Here is a 19,948-nt window from a genome sequence, read left to right on the forward strand (position 1 = left end):
GATTTACCAGCATTTGTAATGGATTGGGCAGGCACTGGGGACAATAATAAATTATTTTTATCAGTTTGCCATCTCATTTCCTGCTCCCAAATCCCAAAAGACAACCCATTAGAACACTGGCAGAGTATGTCAACTGTTGTTTTCATATTTCCCTTCCTATTCATAACAATAAAAATTCTAAATAGTAACTTGAAGTTATCTAGAAACATTTGTGGAATTTAGACCTTGAGGTATTAGTTAATACTTTTTTGTTAAAAACCTGTAGAAAATACAATACATCTAAGTTTTTCTCTTAATATAGTACAAGGAAAACATTTCACTTTTGATTTAGGATATTATGCTGTGGTGTATCCAGTAGAAAGGCACGTAGAACTTTTGGTTGTATGTGTATTGATCCCACAGCACACCCAGGAAGCTATCTTTTTATCTAATTATCAATATCATTATTGCATCCTAACTATCAGCTTTTTTTTATATGCTTTTTCTCCTTAAAAAAAAAAAAAGTCCCCTTAAAAGGCCAGTCATTTGAGGATTCTGTTTAATCAAGATGTGGTTGAACTTGGCAAGACACAGAGTGTTCTGAAATGCTGTGATCGCTGACTCATTTGCAAAATTACAAAATAATTCTATTTCTTATCAGCAAACTAGCAGTGTAAGAGATTTCCAAGTCCCAGTTGTGACTTCAAGGCTTGCATGATATGGTGCTTGATGAGATTTATATCATCATCATCACCAAAAGCATGTACTAAGCTAGTCATTAAAATATTGCACTGTGCTACATGGAAATGACAATTGTTCCTGTTTTCTGATATTTCAGATATGCATTTCTTTTGTATTAGCACTTTTCATGTTAAAAGAGAATGTTTTCTTATAAACTAGGAGACATGAAGCTGTCTTAAAATATAGCAACTATGTATTAACTTTGAAATCTTTTATCTGATGCAGCTGATGTCCTGAGTGAAGAAGCGATATTAAAATGGTACAAAGAAGCACATGTTGCCAAAGGCAAAAGTGTTTTTCTTGACCAGATGAAGAAATTCGTTGAATGGTTACAAAACGCAGAGGAAGGTATGATTCCATATAACAATTTTGATAGTCATTTAGCAAAAAATTTCTTATTATGCTACCTGTTTCAGATAAGAATTTTGAGGGGTCTTCTCTGTCAGCACAGCTTGTCTGTTGGTTTGTCGTCGTGTGGTGGCTTGCGTGTTGCTGTGATGCTGGAAGCTATGCTATCAGTATTTCAATACCAGCAGGGTCACCCATGGTGGACAGGTTTCAGCAGAGCTTCCAGGCTAAGGAAGACTAGGAAGAAGGATCTCGTGGTCTAATTCTGAAAAAAATTGGTCAGTGAAAACTTTACGAATAGCGGCAGAACATTGTCTGATAATAGTGCCAGAAGATGAGCCCCTTAAGTTGGAAGTCACTCAAAATACAACTGAGTAAGAGCTGCCTCCTCAAAGAAGAGTCAACCTTCATGACCTAGATGGAGTCAAGCAAGCTTTTAGGACCTTCATTTCCTGATGTGGCATGACTCAAACTGACAAGAAATGGCTACAAACATCCATTAATAATGGGGATTTGTAATGTATGAAATATGAATCTAGAAAATCAGAAGCTGTCAAAAATGAAATGGATAAAGATCGATATCCTAGGCACTAATGAGCTAAAATGGAAAGGAATGGTGTAACATTCTTTGTCAAAAATAACATTTGAAGATTTATCCTAAAGTACAACACTGTCAGTGATAGGATAATATCCATACGCCTACAAGGAAGACCAGTTAATAGAATTGTTATTCAAATTTATGCACCAAACACTAAAGCCAAAGATGAAGAAATTGAAGATTTTTACCAATTTCTGCAGTCTAAAATTGATCAAACGTGCAATTAGGATGCATTGATAATTATTGGTGATTGGAATGCAAAAGTTGGAAACAACAAAGAAGGATTAGTAGTTGGAAAATATGGACTTAATAGAGACAATGCTGGAGAGCACATGATAGAATTTTGCAAGACCAATGACTTCTTCACTGCAAATAACTTTTTTAAACAATATAAACAGCAGCTATACATGTGCACTTCACCTGATGAAACACACAGGGACCAAATCAACTACATCTGTGGAAAGAGCCAAAGGAGAAGACCAGTATCATCAGACAGAACAAGGCCAGAAGACGACTGCAGAATAGACCATCAATTGCTTATATTCAAGTTCAAGTTGAAGCTGAAGAAAATTATAACAACTCCATGAGAGCCAAAATACAACCTTAAGCATATCCCAACTGAACTTAGAGACCATCTCAAGAATAGATTTGATGCATTGAACACTAATGACTGAAGACTAGATGAGTTGTGGGATGACATCATACATGAAGAAAGCTAAAGGTCGTTAAAAAGACAGGAAAGAAAGAAAAGACCAAAATGGGTGTCAGAAGAGATTCTAAACTTGCACTTGAACATAGAGCAGCTAAAGCAAATGGAAGACATGATGACGTAAAAGAGCTGAACAGAGATTTCAGAGGGTAGCTTGAGAAGACAAAGTAAAGTATTATAATGAAATATGCAAATACCTGGAGTTAGAAAACCAAAAGAAAAGAACACACTCAGCATTTTTTAATCCCAAAGAACTGAAGAAAAAAATCATGCCTCGAGTTGTTGTATTGAAAGATTCTATGGGCAAAATGTTGAACAGCACAGGAAACATCAAAAGAAGATGAAAGGAATACACAGTCACTGTACCAAAGGAAAACGTTTGATGTTCAGCCATTCCAGGAACTAGCATATGATCAAGAACCAATGATACTGAAGAAAGAAGTCCAAGCTGCACTGAAGACATTGGCAAAAAACAAGGCTTCAAGAATTGACAAAATACCAATTAAGATGTTTCAGCAAACAGATGCAGCACTGGAGGTGCTCACTTGTCTATGCCAAGAAATTTGAAAGACAGCTACCTGGCCAGCTGACTGGATTAGATCTATATTTGTGCCCATTCCAAAGAAAGATGATCAAACAATATGGAAATTATCAAACAATATCATTAATATCATACACAAGTAACATTTTGCTGAAGATCATTCAAAAATAGCTGCAGCAGTACATCAACAGGGAAGCCAGAAATTCAAGCCGGATTCAGAAGAGGACATGGAATGGGGGATATCATCGCTGATGTCAGATGGATCTTGGCTGAAAGCACAGAATACCAGAAAGATTTTTACCTGTGTTTTATTGACTACACAAAGGCATTCAGCTGTGTGGGTCATAACAAATTACGGATAACATTTCAAAGAATCCCAGAACACTTAATTTGCTTATGAGGAACCTGTACAGAGACCAAGAGGCGGTCCTTTGAACAGAACAAGGGGATACTGCACGGTTTAAAGTCAGAAAAGGTGTGTGTCAGGGTTGTATCCTTTCACCGTACTTATTCAATCTGTATGCTGAGCAAAAAATCTGAGAAGGTGAATGAGATGAAGAAGAACAAGGCATCCACATTGGAGGAAGGCTCATTAGCAACCTTCAATATGCAGATGACACAACCTTGCATGCTGAAAGCAAAGAGGACTTGAAGTACTTACGGATGAAGACCAAAGACTATAACCTTCAGTGTGGATTATGCTTCAACATAAAGAAAACAAAAGTCCTCACAACTGGACCAATAGCAACATCATGATAAACAGAGAAAAGATTGAAGTTGTCAAAGATTTCATTTTACTTGGATACACAATCAACGCCCATGGAAGCAGCAGTCAAGAAATCAAAGGACATGTTGCATTAGACGCATATGCTGTAGAAGACCTCTTTAGAGTGTTAAAATGCAAAGATGTCATTTGAGGACTAAGGTGTGCCTGACCCAAGATATGGTATTTTCAGTCACTTCATATGCATGTGAAAGTTGTACAATGAATAAGGAAGACTGAAGAAGAATTGATACCTTTGAATTATGGTGCTGGCAAAGAATATCGAATATGTCATGCACTGCCGGAAGAATAAACAAGTCTGTCTTGGAAGAAGTACAGCCAGAATGCTTATTAGAAGCGAGGATGGTGAAACTTCGCTTCATGTGCTTTGACCACGTTATCAGGTGGGACCAGTGTCTAGAGAAGGATATCATGCTTGGTAGAGGGTCTCTGAAAGAGAGGAAGACCCTCAGTGAGATGGACTGACAGAGCAGCTGCTACGAGGGGCTGAATGATGATGACGATTGTGAGGATGGTGCAGGACCAGGCAGCATTTTGTTCTGTGTTTTTACATACTATCACTCTGTGTCAGAATCAACTGGATGGCACCTAATAGCAACTTCTGTGTCAAACATTTTGCCTATAATTTAGCCACCTCCACCCACCACCTTCTGAAATCAAGACAATAAAAATTTCTACGTGGTTAAAAAAAATCTTATTTACCCTTATTGAGGACAAAGAGGAAGACATAATCAACAAACGTGAAGGGAATGAAAAATGCATTTGACTTATTCGTGTATTATAGGATTATGTAGTCTTTTATAGTACCACTTACCAGTTGACTGATAATAAAATGGAACCACAAGGTAGAAACATAATAATGGATGAAAATGATTCCAACCAAGAATTAAGAGTTCATTTTAGGTCCTCCAAAAAAATGTTGTGGTTGTTAGGTGCCACTGAGTCAGTCGCAACTCGTAGTGACCCTGTGCACAACAGAACAAAACACTGCCCCGTCCTGCGCAATCCTCACAATTGTTACTGTGCTTGCACCCGTTGTTTCAGCCATTGTGTCAGTCCATCTTGTTGAGGGTTTTCCTCTTTTTCACTGACCCTCTATCAAGCATGATGTCCTTCTCCAGGGACTGATCCCTCCTGACAACATGTCCAAAGTATGTGAGACACAGTCTCGCCATCCTTGCTTCCAGGGAGCATTCTGGTTGTACTTCCTCCAAGACAGATTTTTTTGTTGTTTTGGCAGTCCATGGTATATTCGGTATTCTTGTCCTGCACCACAATTCAAAGGTGTAAATTCTTCTTCAGTCTTCCTTATTCATCGTCCACCTTTCAAATGCATATGAGGTGATAGAAAACACCATGGCTTGGGTCAGGCACACCGTAATATTCACAGTGACATCCTTGCTTTTTAACACTTTAAAGAGAACTCTTGCAGCAGATTTGCCCAATGCAGTGCGTCGTCTGCTTTCTTGGCTGCTGCTTCCATTGGTGCTTCCACTTTGGATCTAAGTAAAATGAAATCCTTGAGAACCTCAGTCTTTTCTCCTTTTATCATGATGTTGCTTATTGGTCCAGTGGTGAGGGTTTTTGTTTTCTTTATGTTGTGGTGGAATCTATACTGAAGGCTGTGGTCTTTGATCTTCATCAGTAAGTGCTTCAAGTCCTCTTCATTTCCAGCAAGCAAAGTTGTGTCATCTGCATAACACAGGTTGTTAATGAATCTTCCTCCAATCCTGATGCACCATTCTTCTTCATATAGTTCACCTTCTTGGATTATTTGCTCAGCATACGGACTGAATAGGTATGGTGAAAGGATACAAGCCTGATGCACACCTTTCCTAACTTTAAACTGTGTAGTATCCCCTTGTTCTGTTTGAACGACTGCTGCTTGATCCATGTACAGGTTCCTCATGAGCACAATTAAGTGTTCCAGAAATACCATTCTCCACAATGGTATCCGTAATTTGTTGTGATCCACACAGTCAAATGCCTTATCATAGTCAATAAAACACAGGTAAACATCTTTCTGGTATTCTCTGCTTTCAGCCAATATCCATCTGACATCAGCAATGATAACCCTGGCTCCATGTCCTCTTTTAAATCCAGCTTGAATTTCTGGCAGTTCCCTGTCGATATATTGCTGAAGCCACTTTTGAATGATCTTTAGCAAAATTTTGCTTTCATGTGATAGTCATGATATTATTCCATAATATCTGCATTCGGTTGGATCACCTTTCTTGAGAATAGGCATAAATATTGTTCTCTTCCAATCAGTTGGCCAGGTAGCTGTCTTCCAAATTTCTTGGCATGGACAAGTGAGCATTTCAAGTGCTGCATCCATTTGTTGAAACATCTCAATTGGTATTCCGTCTATTCCTGGAGCTTTGTTTTTTTGCCCATGCCTTCAGTGGCAGCTTGGACTTCTTCCTTCAGTACCATTGGTTCCTGGTCATATGTTGCCTCCTGAAATGGTCAAACGTCGACCAGTTCTTTTTGGTACAGTGACTCTGTGTAGTCCTTCCATCTTCTTTTGATGCTTCCTGCATTGTTTAATATTTCCCCTTTAGAATCCTTCAGTATTGCAACTCGAGGCTTGAATTTTTTCTTCAGTTCTGTCAGCTTGAGAAATGCTGAGCGTGTTCTTCTCTTTTGGTTTTCTATCTCCAGGTCTTTGCACGTGTCGTCAGAAGACTTTACTTTGTCTTCTTGAGCCACCCTTTGAAATCTTCTGTTCAGCTCTTTAACTTTATCATGTTTTCTTTTTGCTTGAGCTACTGAGGAAACCCTAGTGGCGTAGTGGTTAAGTGCTACGGCTGCTAACCAAAGGGTAGGCAGTTCGAATCCACCAGGTGCTCCTTGGAAACTATGGGGCAGTTCTACTCTGCCCTATATGGTTGCTATCAGTCGGGTTCGACCCGACAGCACTGGGTTTCGATTTTTTGGGTTTTGAGCTACTGAATATTCAAGAGCAAGTTTCAGAGTCTCTTCTGACATCCAGTCAGGTTTTCTCTTTCTCTCCTGTCTTTTCAATGACCTCTTGTTTGCTTCATGTATGATGTTCTTGATGTCATTCCACAACTCACCCAGTCTTCGGTCATTAGTGTTCAACATGTTAAATCTATTCTTGAGATGGTCTCTAAATTCAGGTGGGATATACTCGAGGTTGTACTTTGGCTCTTGTGAACTTGTTTCAATTTTCTTCAGCTTCATCTTGAACTTGCATATGAGTAATTGATGGTCTGTTCCGCAGTCGGCCCCTGGCCTTGTTCTGACTGATGATAGTGAGATTTTCCATTGTCTCTTTCCACAAATGTAGGCGATTTGATTCCTGTGTATGCCATCTCGTGAGGTCCATGTGTATAGTTGCCGTTTATGTTGGTGAAAAAAGGTATTTGCAGTGAAGAAATCATTGGTCTTGCAAGATTCAATCATGCAATCTCCGACATCATTTCTGTCACCAAGATGATATTTTCCAACTACCGATCTTTGTTTCGAACTTCATCGCATTCCAATCACCGGTAATTATCAGTGCATCCTGATTGCATGTTTGATCAATTTCAGACTGCAGAAGTTGGTAAAAATCTTCAATTTCTTCAACTTTGGCGTTAGTGTTGGTGCATAAAGTTGAGTAATAGTCGTATTAACTGGTCTTCCTTGTAGGTGTTATGGATATTATCCTATCACTGACAGTGTTGTACTTCAGGACAGATCTTGAAATGTCCTTTTTGATGATGAATGCAATGCCATTCCTCTTCAAGTTGTCATTCCTGGCATAGTAGACCATATGATTGTCCGATTCAAAGTGACCAGTACCAGTCCATTTCAGCTCACCAATGCCTAGGATACCAATGTTCCATTTCATTTTTGACAATTTCCAATTTTCCTAGATTCATACTTTGTACATTCTAGGTTCCGATTATCGATGGATGTTTGAAGCTGTTTCTTCTCATTTTGAGTTGTGCCACATCAGCAAAAGAACATCCCAAAAGCTTGACTCCATCCACATCATTAAGGTCGACACTACTTTGAGGAGGCAGCTCTTCCCCAGCCGTATTTTGAGTGCCTACCAACCTGGGGGCCTCATCTTCTGGCACTATACCAGACAGTGTTCTGGTGCTATTCATAAGGTTTTCACTGGATAATTCTTTTCAGTAGACTGCCAGGTCCTTCTCCCTAGTCTGTCTGAGTCCGCAAGCTCAGCTGAAACCTATCTGCCATGGGTGACCCTGCTGGTATTTGTATACTGGTGGCATAGCTTTCAGCATCACAGCAACACAGAGGGCCCCACAGTACGACAAACTGACAGACACATGGGGATCTAAAAGAATAATTTATATTTTAAATAATACTTATGTACATTTTTAGAAACCAAAACCCAAACCAAACCCAGTGCCGTCGAGTCGATTCTGGCTTATAGCGACCCTATAGAAAGGCAAAGTTTATTTAAAGGCAAAAAAGAACAAAAGTTTACTGTCTGCTCTGATATCTCTGTCTTATCTAGTAAATTGATGCCTAGGGTAAAAGTTTCCTTTGAGGAGGGAGAAGGACGTTCTTTAAATTATTATTAGAAACTCTTTCATGACCTCATTTACAAACCTCCCGGGAATAAATACTTTACTCTTCTCTCCTAGAATCTGAATCGGAAGGCGAAGAGAATTAGATGCTCAGCAAAGCACAATGCCTAAGTTGACACACAACACTTTTTGATTGGGAGTGCTGAACCATTTGGGAAGAGAAACTTGGCTTCTGTGTTAACAAAGAAAAAAAAAAATAGGCTAGGCTTCCCTTGTGCAAAGGGGGAAATTGGTTTTGTTTTTGTTTTGTTTTTAAATGGAGCCCTGAGGCATCAGATACTATACTTGGGACTCTACCTCTCACTCACTATCTGCTAACTTAAAGCCATTCAACAAGGAGTCAAGTAGGAATCGGAGATTAAATACTTAACAGACTCCTTTTTTTAGCTGTATTTTTCAGGTACTGTGTGGTGAACGCCCCACTGGTGTCTGTTACAGGGCCACTTTGGTAGTGTGTATCTGCTCGTATATGTGATTTGAAAAACCAGTTTTTTTTAAATAAATGGCTTTTTAAACATCTGGGCTTATATTCTTGGAGTTTTTATTTCTTTACGCTGTATGAGTTCTTACATAAACTAAACCAAACCCATTGCCTTTGAGTCATTTCTGACTCAGAGGCCATGTAGGACAAAACAGAGCTGCCCCACAGGGTTTCCAAGGAGCCACTTTGGATTTAAACTGCTGACCTTTTGGTTAGTAGCCAAACACTTAACCACTGCACCACCAGGTCTCCGCTTCTTACATAGCCAACATGAAAGTCGGCCTTTATTCCATCCAAAATATTGAATTTAAAAATGAAAAATACTAATTGAAAAACTAATTTGGCCAACTAATTTGGTAAGTGTTGACTTTGCCAATTAGGATACATAGCGAGCATATTCTATAAATTGAAGAAGTTAAATCTGAATCTCTAATATTTTGACAAATAGATATTTAAAGATAAAATTGAAAATTGCATTCAATTCATGATTTTAAAAATGTCTATCTCAAATTTAGAGTATGTAACAGGACTTTGGCTTTATTTTAGGGAATCATGAGTAAAAAGTTTGAAGAAGCCTGTCCTAGAAGATTTTTTACTTAGTGTCACACTTCTACGGTAATGAAACAGACCTAGAAAAGCAGAGACATGTGCAAGGTCTTAGAGTTGGTGACTGTCTTAGTCATCTGGTGCTGCTATGACAGAAATACTACAAGTGGATGGCTTTAACAAAGAAGTTTATTTCTTCACAGTAAAGAAGGCTAAAAGTCCAAACTCAGGGCATCAGCTCCAGGGGAAGGCTTTCTCTGTCGGCCTTCTCATCAATCTTCCCCTGAATTAGGAGTTTCTCTCTGAGGGACCCCGTGTTCAAAAGAATCACTCTGCTCCCAGCACTGCTTTCTCAGTGGTATGAGTTCCCCCCTCTCTGCTCCTTCCGTTTCCTTTTTATCTCTTGAGAGATAAAAGGTGGTGCAGGCCATACCCCAGGGAAACTCCCTCTACATTGTATCAGGGATGTGACCAGGGTAAGGGTATTACAATCCCATCCTAATCCTCTTTAACATAAAATTACAATCACAAAATGGAGGATAACCACACAATACTGGGAATCATAGCCTAACCAAGTTGACACATATTTTTGGGGGGACACAATTCAATCCATGACAGTGACCAACTTGGAAATAGAAGTACTATCTTCAGAATCTCACACCAATATTTTTTTTCTGTATTTTATCTCAATTCCTTATGAATTATTTATAATCATTTATAATATAGGATGTAAATTTCTGCAGTTCAAGGAGAAGTATTTTTAAAACTAGCACTTCTATTGAATAAATATCTAGAAAATTTATTTTCTACTCTGTAATTGTAGTATTGGGGAGGAAAAAATTAAAACTAATCATCAATGTTGATGTGGAAAAACAGATTCTTACATAGCCTTTTGGAGTTAAAATACGACAATAATTATCAACATTTAAAAGACTCATATCATTGATTCAGCACTTCAATTTCCTGAAATCATTTCACAAGTGTGCCCTAAGATATATGTGCAATGATCAGTGCGTTAGTGATAAAACTAGTGTTAGGGATTGATTTATGCCCCCCAAAATATGTATTGTAAATCCTAACCTTTATGCCAGTGGTTATAATCTCACTTGGGAATGAGTTGTCTTTGTTATGTTAATGAAGCAGGATTACTGTAGGGTGTGTCTTGAGTTAACCTCTTGAGATATAAAAGTTAAACAAGCAAGTGAGAAGCAGAGATGGGGGAAGTTAAAAAGTATTCATTTTTCCATTAAAAAAGCTATGTGTGTATATGCAAATACCTTTATAAATACATAGAAAAGGAATAATATTTGTAGTGGAAGCACCAGGTGTCTGTTTAGGTTTCAAAACCAAGTATTATTATGGCATAGAAAGCACTCTGCAAAACAGGAAGACACGGCTCTGGGAAAAATCCAACAAGGTGTTCTCGGGGGCTGGGGGTGGTTACAGTAATATAAAGACTTGTAAAGAAAAAACTGCAAACAGCAAGATACAGCTGAAATAATTTTGATTTGTTAACATTTACAAAGCTGTCTGTGGCAGCGGGTCAGGTGACTCTCCTGGCAGGCATTGACATCTTTTGCAAGGATGGCTCTAGGTAACAGGATTCTGGCTGACCACTAAAACCAGGTTTTCTGGCATCTAGACATCCGTAGTCCACATTAAATTGAGTTACTTTAGCATTAAGATGGAGGATTCTGTTAAATATAAAACAAAAATATTCTAGGGTGATTATAAATGGAAATGCTTAAGGAGAGAAAAAGGTTTTGGTACAGAAAAGCCATATCTCTGTAACATTAACCTGAAACCCGTTGCTAGGGACTTGATTTGGACTCATAGCGACCCTAACAGACAGAGTAGAACTGTCCCATAGGATTGCCAAGGAGCAGTTGGTGGACTTGAACTGCCGACCTTTGGGTTAGCAGCTGAGTTCTTAATCACTGCTACATCAGGGCTCCTTTGTACCTTTAGTTTATTCTAATCATAATTTTTAAGGGGCAGGGGGGCAAAGGAGCTTTTTCTGAAAACTGGCATAGTAGATAGGCCACATGTTTAACACTTCTAACACCTGCAGAGGTCTTGAATTATCTCTTCTTTTAACATCAGCCATTTCTAACCACAAATGCTTCCTCTAGCAGGAAAACCACAGCTATCTAGGTAGGTCAGGGTACAGTGGAAGGCTTTGCAAAAATGACAAGCTGCATTGTATGACACAGGCTTACATTTAGAAATCCAAGATGGAGTTGCTTAGGACAAGAAAGAATTGGACTCAGACCCCAGCCAGAAGTCCCAATCAGGCCCAGGGTTTTAGCTTTGAAAGTGTTCTTCCTTGACTTCTTTGGCAGAGGTGGGAAAAGGAAAAGGGAAGGAGAATCTTTTTAGTGTTTCTATGCATTTCAATTTCTTTAGAAAAGACATACATTATATTTATAATTAAGATATATATAATGCATATTGGAAAATATTGGAAGAAACTAAACATTACACAATAGTCTGCCACAGAGAGAGGTACCTCTCCAATGTTTTTATATCTTTACAAATACAGTCTTAATTCTTTTAAAAAATTGAATCCACTCTATAGTAGTTTTATTTCCTGCTCTTTATTTAATGCTATCAATAACATTTCCCCATATCAGTAACTTTTCTTTCAAAAACATGATTTTTGGTTTAGTATTTTTGGTATGGATGGAGCATAATATATTTAATTATTCCTCTATTATTGGGCGTAAGGCACTTTATAACTTTTGCTTTTAAAAATAACCATTTAAAACATTTTTTTTTACATAAATCTTTATGTTCATCTGTGGTTATTGAGAAGAAAAATAAGAATGGAATTTGGGTCAAAAAGTTGGAATATTTTCAACACAATGAGATCTATTTTTCTGAGTTTGCATTTATGCGTTTGAATGCATTTTAGTCCTATTTGGGGCATAATTTAAGGAAATATTTCATAGGGAATGAAAAAATCATCTGTTAACCTCTGAAAATGTGAAATTTGGGGACTTCTAGAACTCAGCAGTTCCAATTTGTAAAATGGGATGAGGAGGGACAAAATAAAAAATCTTTCACCTTAAAGTAAAAAAAACAGCAGCGAGGAAACGTATCATGTCCCCACATGGCTATAGAATCATTTAATTTGAACCAATGTGTCACATTTCCAAAATATCTCCTTACCTCAGGTTGGTTCAGTGCCTCTGACCTTACCTTCTACAAGCTAATGGCACCAATTACGTTTCTGCTCTGTGCACGTTGAGAAATGATAGGCTTCAAGTTCCCTTTTGGGAGAGGCCCACGTATTGCCATCACCGTTTGCTTGTGGAAAAGATGGGAGTAATGTGCTTCTAAGAAAAACTCCTTGTTAGAGGTAGTTTTTGCATATTTAGAAATCTCTACACCATGGTTTTGTGTGTGTGTGTGTGTTGACTATTTTTGACGTGTAACGTAGAGAAATATATATGTTTATGGCTTGATGAATAGGAACCGAGCACACCTGTGTAACCAGCAGTCAAATGAAGAAACAAATCATTAGCAGTGTCCCAGAAGCCACCTAATGCCCCCTGCAACCTCAACCTCAAGCAAAATCACTCTTCTGAGTTCTAACAGCATAGTTTTGTTTTGCCCGTGTTTTAAAAATATACGTATGATATTAATTAATTTATGCCTTCTTTTACTCAACTTTTTTTTTTGTTGTTGTTCTTTGTGTTTAGTTCCTTTCTGGTATGTGCTTAAGTAGACACAATGGATCTACCAACAATATTACCCAGCTCTTTCAGTCAGACCAAAAGAAATATGAGAACATTATTTTTCGATAAGTAAAAATGTTGCACTACTTTCTTTTGGCACAAAGAATAATTTGTAGGCACATATCTATTTTTCAGGATAAATTTTGGAACACATACTTTTCCTCAAGTTGCATTTACAAAACAGAAAACCATCCCTGCCTTCTCTGAGAGAGTAATCACATTTATGTAAGCAGGAGAGATTTTTTCTTTCTTTTACATGAAACCATAGATAACTGTGGTTTCAAAAGTTTGTACTCCCTCCCGTGTTTCGTATTGCTTTTGCTGCTGTGTAAGCAGGAGTAGAGAGAGATGAAGTTGGAATTGGTTGCTTGAACTTGGAGGTACCACTCTGCATTTACTAGCTATTTAATTGGCAAGTCATTTAACTCTCGGTATATGCTTATTTGTAAAAGAAGGGAATTGAACAAGACTAGTCTTTAAACTAGTATTGTGAACCATGAAGGTTATATGCTAGTTTCTGTTTCCATCAATTCTAAGAGTGTTCTGTGACCTAAGAAAGGTAAAATATAATTGGGCTAGATCACTGATATTCAAAACTCAGTATGCATCAAGATTACTCAAAGGGCTTATTTAAATAAATTAGACATAACCCACCAAATTTTTGACTTTTAGTTCTGGAATGGTGTCTGTTATTGCTAGTTGCCTTCAACTTTGACTCACGTCAACCCCACGTATGCAGAGAAGCAAATCGCCAAGCCTGCCTTCTGAGGTGCCTCTGGGTGGGTTTGAACTGCCAACCTTTTGGCTACTAGTTGAGTGCTTACCCATTTGTGCCACCCAGGGAATGGGTAGTCTAAGGATTTGCATTTCTAACAAGCTCCAGGTAATTCTGATCCTTCTGGCCCCAGGGCCGTACTTTGGACCAGAGGGTTACTAAGATCCGTTCCTGTACTTTCTAATTATGGCTTTAGTAACGAAGACTTCCTATATTTTGCTTACCTCCATATCTTTGATGGTCACGTAGCAGAATGCATAGCTTGGCAGGAATTTGGTGTTCAGTAAATATTTGGATGAATAAATGAACAAATACACATTAAGAACTCCTTTTTAATCCAGCACAACTAGAAGGTGCCCAGCTACTACCACTGACTGCTCTGACAGGGATCACAATATTGGGTCCTGGACAGAGCTCGAGAAAAACATAGAACAAAATTCTAACTCACAAAAAAGACCAGACTTACTGGTCTGTCAGAGACTGGAGAAACCCCAAGAGTATGGCCCCCGGACATACTTTTAACTCAGTACTGAAGTCACTCCTGAGGTTCACCCTTCAGCCAAAGATTAGACAGTCCCATAAAACAAACAATAATATACTTAGCTCAACCATGTATACAAGATTAAATGGGCATACCAGCCCAGGGGCAAGGACATGAAGGCAGGAGGGGACAGGAAAGCTGTATGAATGGTTGAGAAGGGGAGAGTGTTGACATATCATGGGGTTGGCAACCAATGTCACAAAACAATATGTGTATTAATTGCTTAATGAGAAATTAATTTGCCCCAAAAACCTTCACCTAAAACACAATTTAAAAAAATCATTTTTAAAGGGTTGATCATAAATACATTCTAATGTGTCCCTAAACCTTCTCAGAAAAATTTTGCAATGGGACCACAGCCTGACTGCAACTTACTGAGAATCCATGTTAATGCACTGAATAGAAATGCATCGTTATTGTTTAAGTCATTTTCTGAAATACTTAATGAAACGTGTACCCATAGTTTATTTATAAAATGACCCTGACACCATCCCTTATTATTTGTTTCCAAACGACACAGAAATACTTTCCTACGACAACTGTCTAACCTGGCTGTTTAATAATGCAATGTGGGTGTTGGCCACACAATGTTGACCAAGTATAAGCCCCTCAGTCTACACCCTACATCCTAGAGGCCTAAGATAAAATATCACTGGGCTAGATTACTAATTCTCAAACTTAAGTGTGTATCAGCATCACCTGGAGGGCTTGTTGAGTATAGATCTCTGTCAATGGTCCCAGCACTATTGACTGAGTATGTCTGGAGTGGGGCCGAAGGAGTTGCATTTCTAAAACCTCCCAGGCAGTGCTGCTGCTGGTCCAGAACCACACATTGAGACCTACTGGGCCAGGTGGTTACTAAGGCCACTTAATAATAGGCATCTTGAAACAACCCAGACCCCTAGAATGGAATCCTGATTTAGATTAGCTCAAAAGCTTTTGAACTTCTGTAATTTCCTCCCTAGCTCTCCCAAATGTCTATCTCCTCTGAAATCCTAAAGTATTCTTCAGAGGTGCAGAAGGATTAGGAACATCTTGATTCTGACAGCCTTTAACTTCTTTACAGCAGACTAAATCCTTCGAGTAATTCCTGGAACCTTTCTCATCATTCTTTTCCCCTGTGACAGGAAAACTCAATGGTTTTCTAAGTGTAGTCCCCAGAATAGCAGCATCAGCATTACTTGGGAACTTTCTAGAAATGCAGATTTTCTCCAGGCTCTATGAATCAGAAACTGATGTATGCTGAGGTATTGTTTTGTTTGTTTTGTTTTGTTTTGTTTGCACTTTAGATGAAAGTTTACAGAGCAAATTAGTTTCTCATTAAACAATTAATACACATATTTTTTTGTGACATTGGTTGTCAACCCCATGATGTGTTGACACCCTCTCCTTCTTGACCTTGGGTTCCCCATTACCAGCTTTCCTGTCCCCTCCTGCCTTCTCATCGTTACCCCCGGACTGGTATACCAATTTAGTCTCATTTTGTTTTATGGGCCTATCTAATCTTTGGCAGAAGGATGAAGCTCAGGAGTGACTTCCGTACTGAGTTAAAACGGTGTCCAGGGGCCATAATGTCAGGGTTCCTCTAGTCTCTGCCAGACCTGTAATCTGGTCTTTTGTGTGTGTGTGTGAGTTAGACTTTTGCTCTACATTTTTCTCCAGCTCTGTCCAGGGCCCTCTATTGCAATCCCTGTCAGAGCAGTCAGTGGTGGTAGCCAGGTACCATCTGGTTGTGCTGGACTCAATCTGGCGGCAGCTGTGGTAGTTGTGGTCCATTAGTCCTTTAGACTAATCTTTCCCTTATGTCTTTGGTTTTCTCCTTCTCCGTTGCTCCATCCAGATAGGGTGAGACCAGTGGAGTATCTTAGATTTCAGCTCACAAGTTTTAAGACCAGAGACACTACTCACCAAAGTAGGATGTAGAACATTTTCTTTACAAACTATGTTATGCCAATTGAGCTACATGTTCCCCAAGACCATAGTCCCCAGTCCTCAGCCCAGTAATTTGGTCCTTCAGGGAGTGTGGATGCGTCTGTGGAGCTTCCATGTCCTTGCCTTGGTCAAGCTGTGTTGGCTACCCCATATTGTGTACTGTCTTACTCTTCACCTAAGCTATCACTTATGTATTGTCTAGTTAGGGGTTTTCCCTCCTCACTCCTCCGCTTCCTCGTAATCATCAAAGATTGTTTCTTTTTGTGTGTAAACCTTTTCATGAATATTATAATAATGGTCTCATACAATATTTCTCCTTTTGTGATTGACTTATTTCACTCAGCATAATGCCCTCCAAATTCTTCCATGTTGTGAGATGGTTCACAGATTCATCACTGTTCCTTATCGTTGTGTAGTATTCCATTGTGTGTATGTACCATAGTTTGTTTATCCATTCATCTGTTGATGGGCACTTAGGTTCTTTCCATCTTTTTGCTCTTGTGAATAATGCTGCAATGAACATGGGTATGCATACATCTACTTGTGTGATGGGTCTTTTTTTCTCTAGGATATATTCCTAGGAGTGGGATTGCTGGATCATACGGTATTTCTATTTCTAGATTTTTAAGGAAGCACCATATTGTTTTCCAACATAGTCGTACCATTTTGCATTCCCAGCAGCAGTGCATAAGATTTGCAATCTCCCAGTAGCCTCTCCAACATTTGTTATTTTCTGTTTTTTTGATTCATGCCAGTACTGTCAGGGTGAGATGGTATCTCATTGTGGTTTTGATTTGCATTTCTCTGATGGCTAGTGAGCATTTCCTTATATGTCTGTTAGCCACTTGAATATCTTCTTTGGTGAAATGACTGTTCATATACTTTGCCCATTTTTTAAATGGGTTATTTGTGTGGGGAGGGGTTTGTTGTAGAGGTGTTGAATTTTCCTCCAGATTTTAGAGATTAGACCTTTGTTGGATTTGTCATAGCTAAAAATTTTTTCCCAGTCTGTAAGTTCTCTTTTTACTCTTTTGGTGAAGTCTTTTGATGAGCACGTTTAATTTTTAGAAGATACCAGTAATCTAGCTTATCTTCTGAAGTATGTGTGTTGTTAATTATGCTTTGTATCCTGTTAATGCCATGTATTAGGGTCTCTGTCATTGATCCAATTTTTTCTTCTGTAATCTTTATAGTTTTTGGTTTTATATTTAGCTCTTTGATCCATTTTGAATTAGTTTTTCTGTATGGTGTGAGCTACGGGTCCTGTTTCATTTTTTTTTTTTTTTGCAGATGGACATCCAGTTTTACCAGCACCGTTTGTTAAAAATACTGTCTTTTCCCCATTTGATGAACTTTGGGACTTTGTCGAAGATCAGGTGACCATAGGTGAATAGATTTACATCTGGATTCTCAATTATGTCCCATCGGTCAATGTGTCTGTTGTTGTACCAGTACCAGGCTGTTTTGATAGCCCATGGATTATTTAGAAGTGCAAACTTTAATTTCCAAATAGTTAATTTTTCTAGATATCTTCTTGTTATTGCTTTCTAATTTAATTTAGTTGTGGTCAGAGATCATACGCAATATGACTTCAATGCTTTTAAATTTATTAAGACTTGTTTTATCACCCAGCATATGTTCTATCTTGGTGAACGTACTATGTGCAATTGCTGGATCGAGTATTCTATGAAAATCAATAGATAGTCGATTGGTAGTTGTTCAGGGATTCTGTGTCTTTAATTTTTTTTTTTGTCTAGTATCAATTGCTGAGAAAGGGGTATTAAAATTTTCAACAATTGATAGTAAATGATTTCTGTTTAATTTGGCCAATTTTTGCTTCACATATTTGGAAGCTCTGTTATTAGATGCATGCACACATTTATGATTGTTGTGTCTTTTCACAAACTAACCTTTTTATCATTATGAGGTAGTCCTCTTTACCCCTGGTAATAATCTTTGCCTTGAAGTCAACTTTATCTGATATTAGTATAGCCATTCTAGCCTTCTTAAGCATACAATTTGCATGGTATAACTTATTTGATGCATTTACTTTCAACCTATCTGTGTCTTTATATTAAAGTATGACTTTTGTACATAGCATATAATTGGGTCTTGCTTTTAAAAAAGTCATTGTGATAATCTCTGCCTTTTAAATGAGCATTTTGGTCCATTACTGATATGATTGAATTTAGGTGTATAATTTAATTTTTTTTGCCTGCTTGTCCTTTCTGTTTTTTATTCTTATCTTCCTCCTTTCCTGCCTTCTTTTTGGTTTAATTGAATAATTTTTAGAACTCCATTTTTGAATTTATCTATTCCCTTTAAATTGTATGTCTTTATATTATCTTTTTAGTGGTTCCTCTGGAGATTAAAATATGCAAACTTAGCATATCATAGTCTAGTTACAGTTAACATTATAACACTGCAGAAAATATAAATACCTTACAACTGTACAGATCTGTTTACCCTTTCCCCATCCTTTATGTTATATATATGTATGTATAGGGTCACTATGAGTCGGAACCGACTTGACTCCTAACAACAACATACATACATGTATATTATAAACTCCATAATGTGATATTATAATTTATTTTAAAAATTCCAGGCCTTTTATACTTAAGAAAAAACATTTTATATGTATCCATTTATTTACCATTTCCAGTGTTCTTCTTCCTTCTTGAAGATCTGAGTTTCCTCCTGGTATCATTTCTTTTCATTATAAAAAGTAGCAACATCGAAACCCCCTTTTTAGAATTTCTTGTAGTGTAAATCTGCTGGCAACAAATTATCTTAGTTTTCTCTTATTTCTTTATAATTATTTTGCTCATATAAGTAAAGAATATTTTATTTACCCAGCATGGTTTACAGTTTTTATCTCTCAGCACTTTAAACATATTGTTCTACTCTATTTTGGCCTCCTTTTTTTCTGATTAGAAGTCAGTGGCCATTTGAAGCACTGGTCTGGGCTTCTCCCCAGGCTAAAATCTTTATATATATATATATATATATTTTTTTTTTTTTTAAGTAGAGAGGAAATGACTTACCCAATATTTTCCTCTTATTCAAGTGTCAATCCCCTCCCCCCTGTAGCTGGGTCACTCTCTATGCCTTCAAGTAATTGTTTTTCATATTTTGTTCAGAGTTTATAATTGTTATCTATGAGAATTACCAGAAGAATTTTGGGCTATGAATTCTCTTAGGTAATTTACTGTCCAGCCCACCATCCCAGTTTGCAGCTGTGGCCATACAATCCCCACATTTATCTTTCTTCATTTACTCTCCTAATTTTGTCTAATCAACCCATGAAGAAAAAAATCTGTAGCTCCCATATCTATAAAGCTAACTTTAAGAACAATTTATAACGTTATTGTTAATGGCTTAATGTAGGATTCAATTTGCCCCTTACAATCCAGAAAGATCTAGGTGATAACAAAGGACAGCCTATGCCTGCTATGAACATAGCATTTGACTCGACCACACCTAGAAGATAATTCACATCCTGCACCATGCCAAGATCCTAGTCAAAGATATGTGTGAAAGTCAATTAGCTCATGTTCAACTTGATTGCTTGCAGGCCCCAAAGAAGACTACTGTTCTAGAAATCCTCTTTCATCTTTGGATTATTATCTCAATCAGGTATTAGTTACCTTAGCAAAAGC

The 19,948-nt window shown here is 37.9% G+C and overlaps 1 protein-coding gene across 2 annotated transcripts in view; it reads left to right on the forward strand.

Moving 5' to 3' along the window:
* The window catches only part of BZW2 (basic leucine zipper and W2 domains 2), a 93,233-nt gene extending 74,013 nt beyond the window's left edge, over nucleotides 1–19,220 (forward strand). Inside the window, exons 11-12 of one of the 2 annotated variants that reach the window (XM_064290031.1) lie at nucleotides 946–1,068; nucleotides 17,577–19,220. In XM_064290031.1, coding sequence (XP_064146101.1) covers nucleotides 946–1,068; nucleotides 17,577–17,680 — 227 coding nt within the window. In that variant the 3' untranslated portion in view covers nucleotides 17,681–19,220. Of the gene's footprint in view, nucleotides 1–945; nucleotides 1,069–8,328; nucleotides 8,791–17,576 lie in introns of those variants that run through there. The other variant, XM_003407095.4, reaches the window with a different exon arrangement.
* Nucleotides 19,221–19,948: the final 728 nt, after the last annotated feature.

Source organism: Loxodonta africana, chromosome 8 (genome assembly GCF_030014295.1).
Source record: "Loxodonta africana isolate mLoxAfr1 chromosome 8, mLoxAfr1.hap2, whole genome shotgun sequence".
NCBI classification, from domain to species: Eukaryota; Metazoa; Chordata; class Mammalia; order Proboscidea; family Elephantidae; genus Loxodonta; species Loxodonta africana.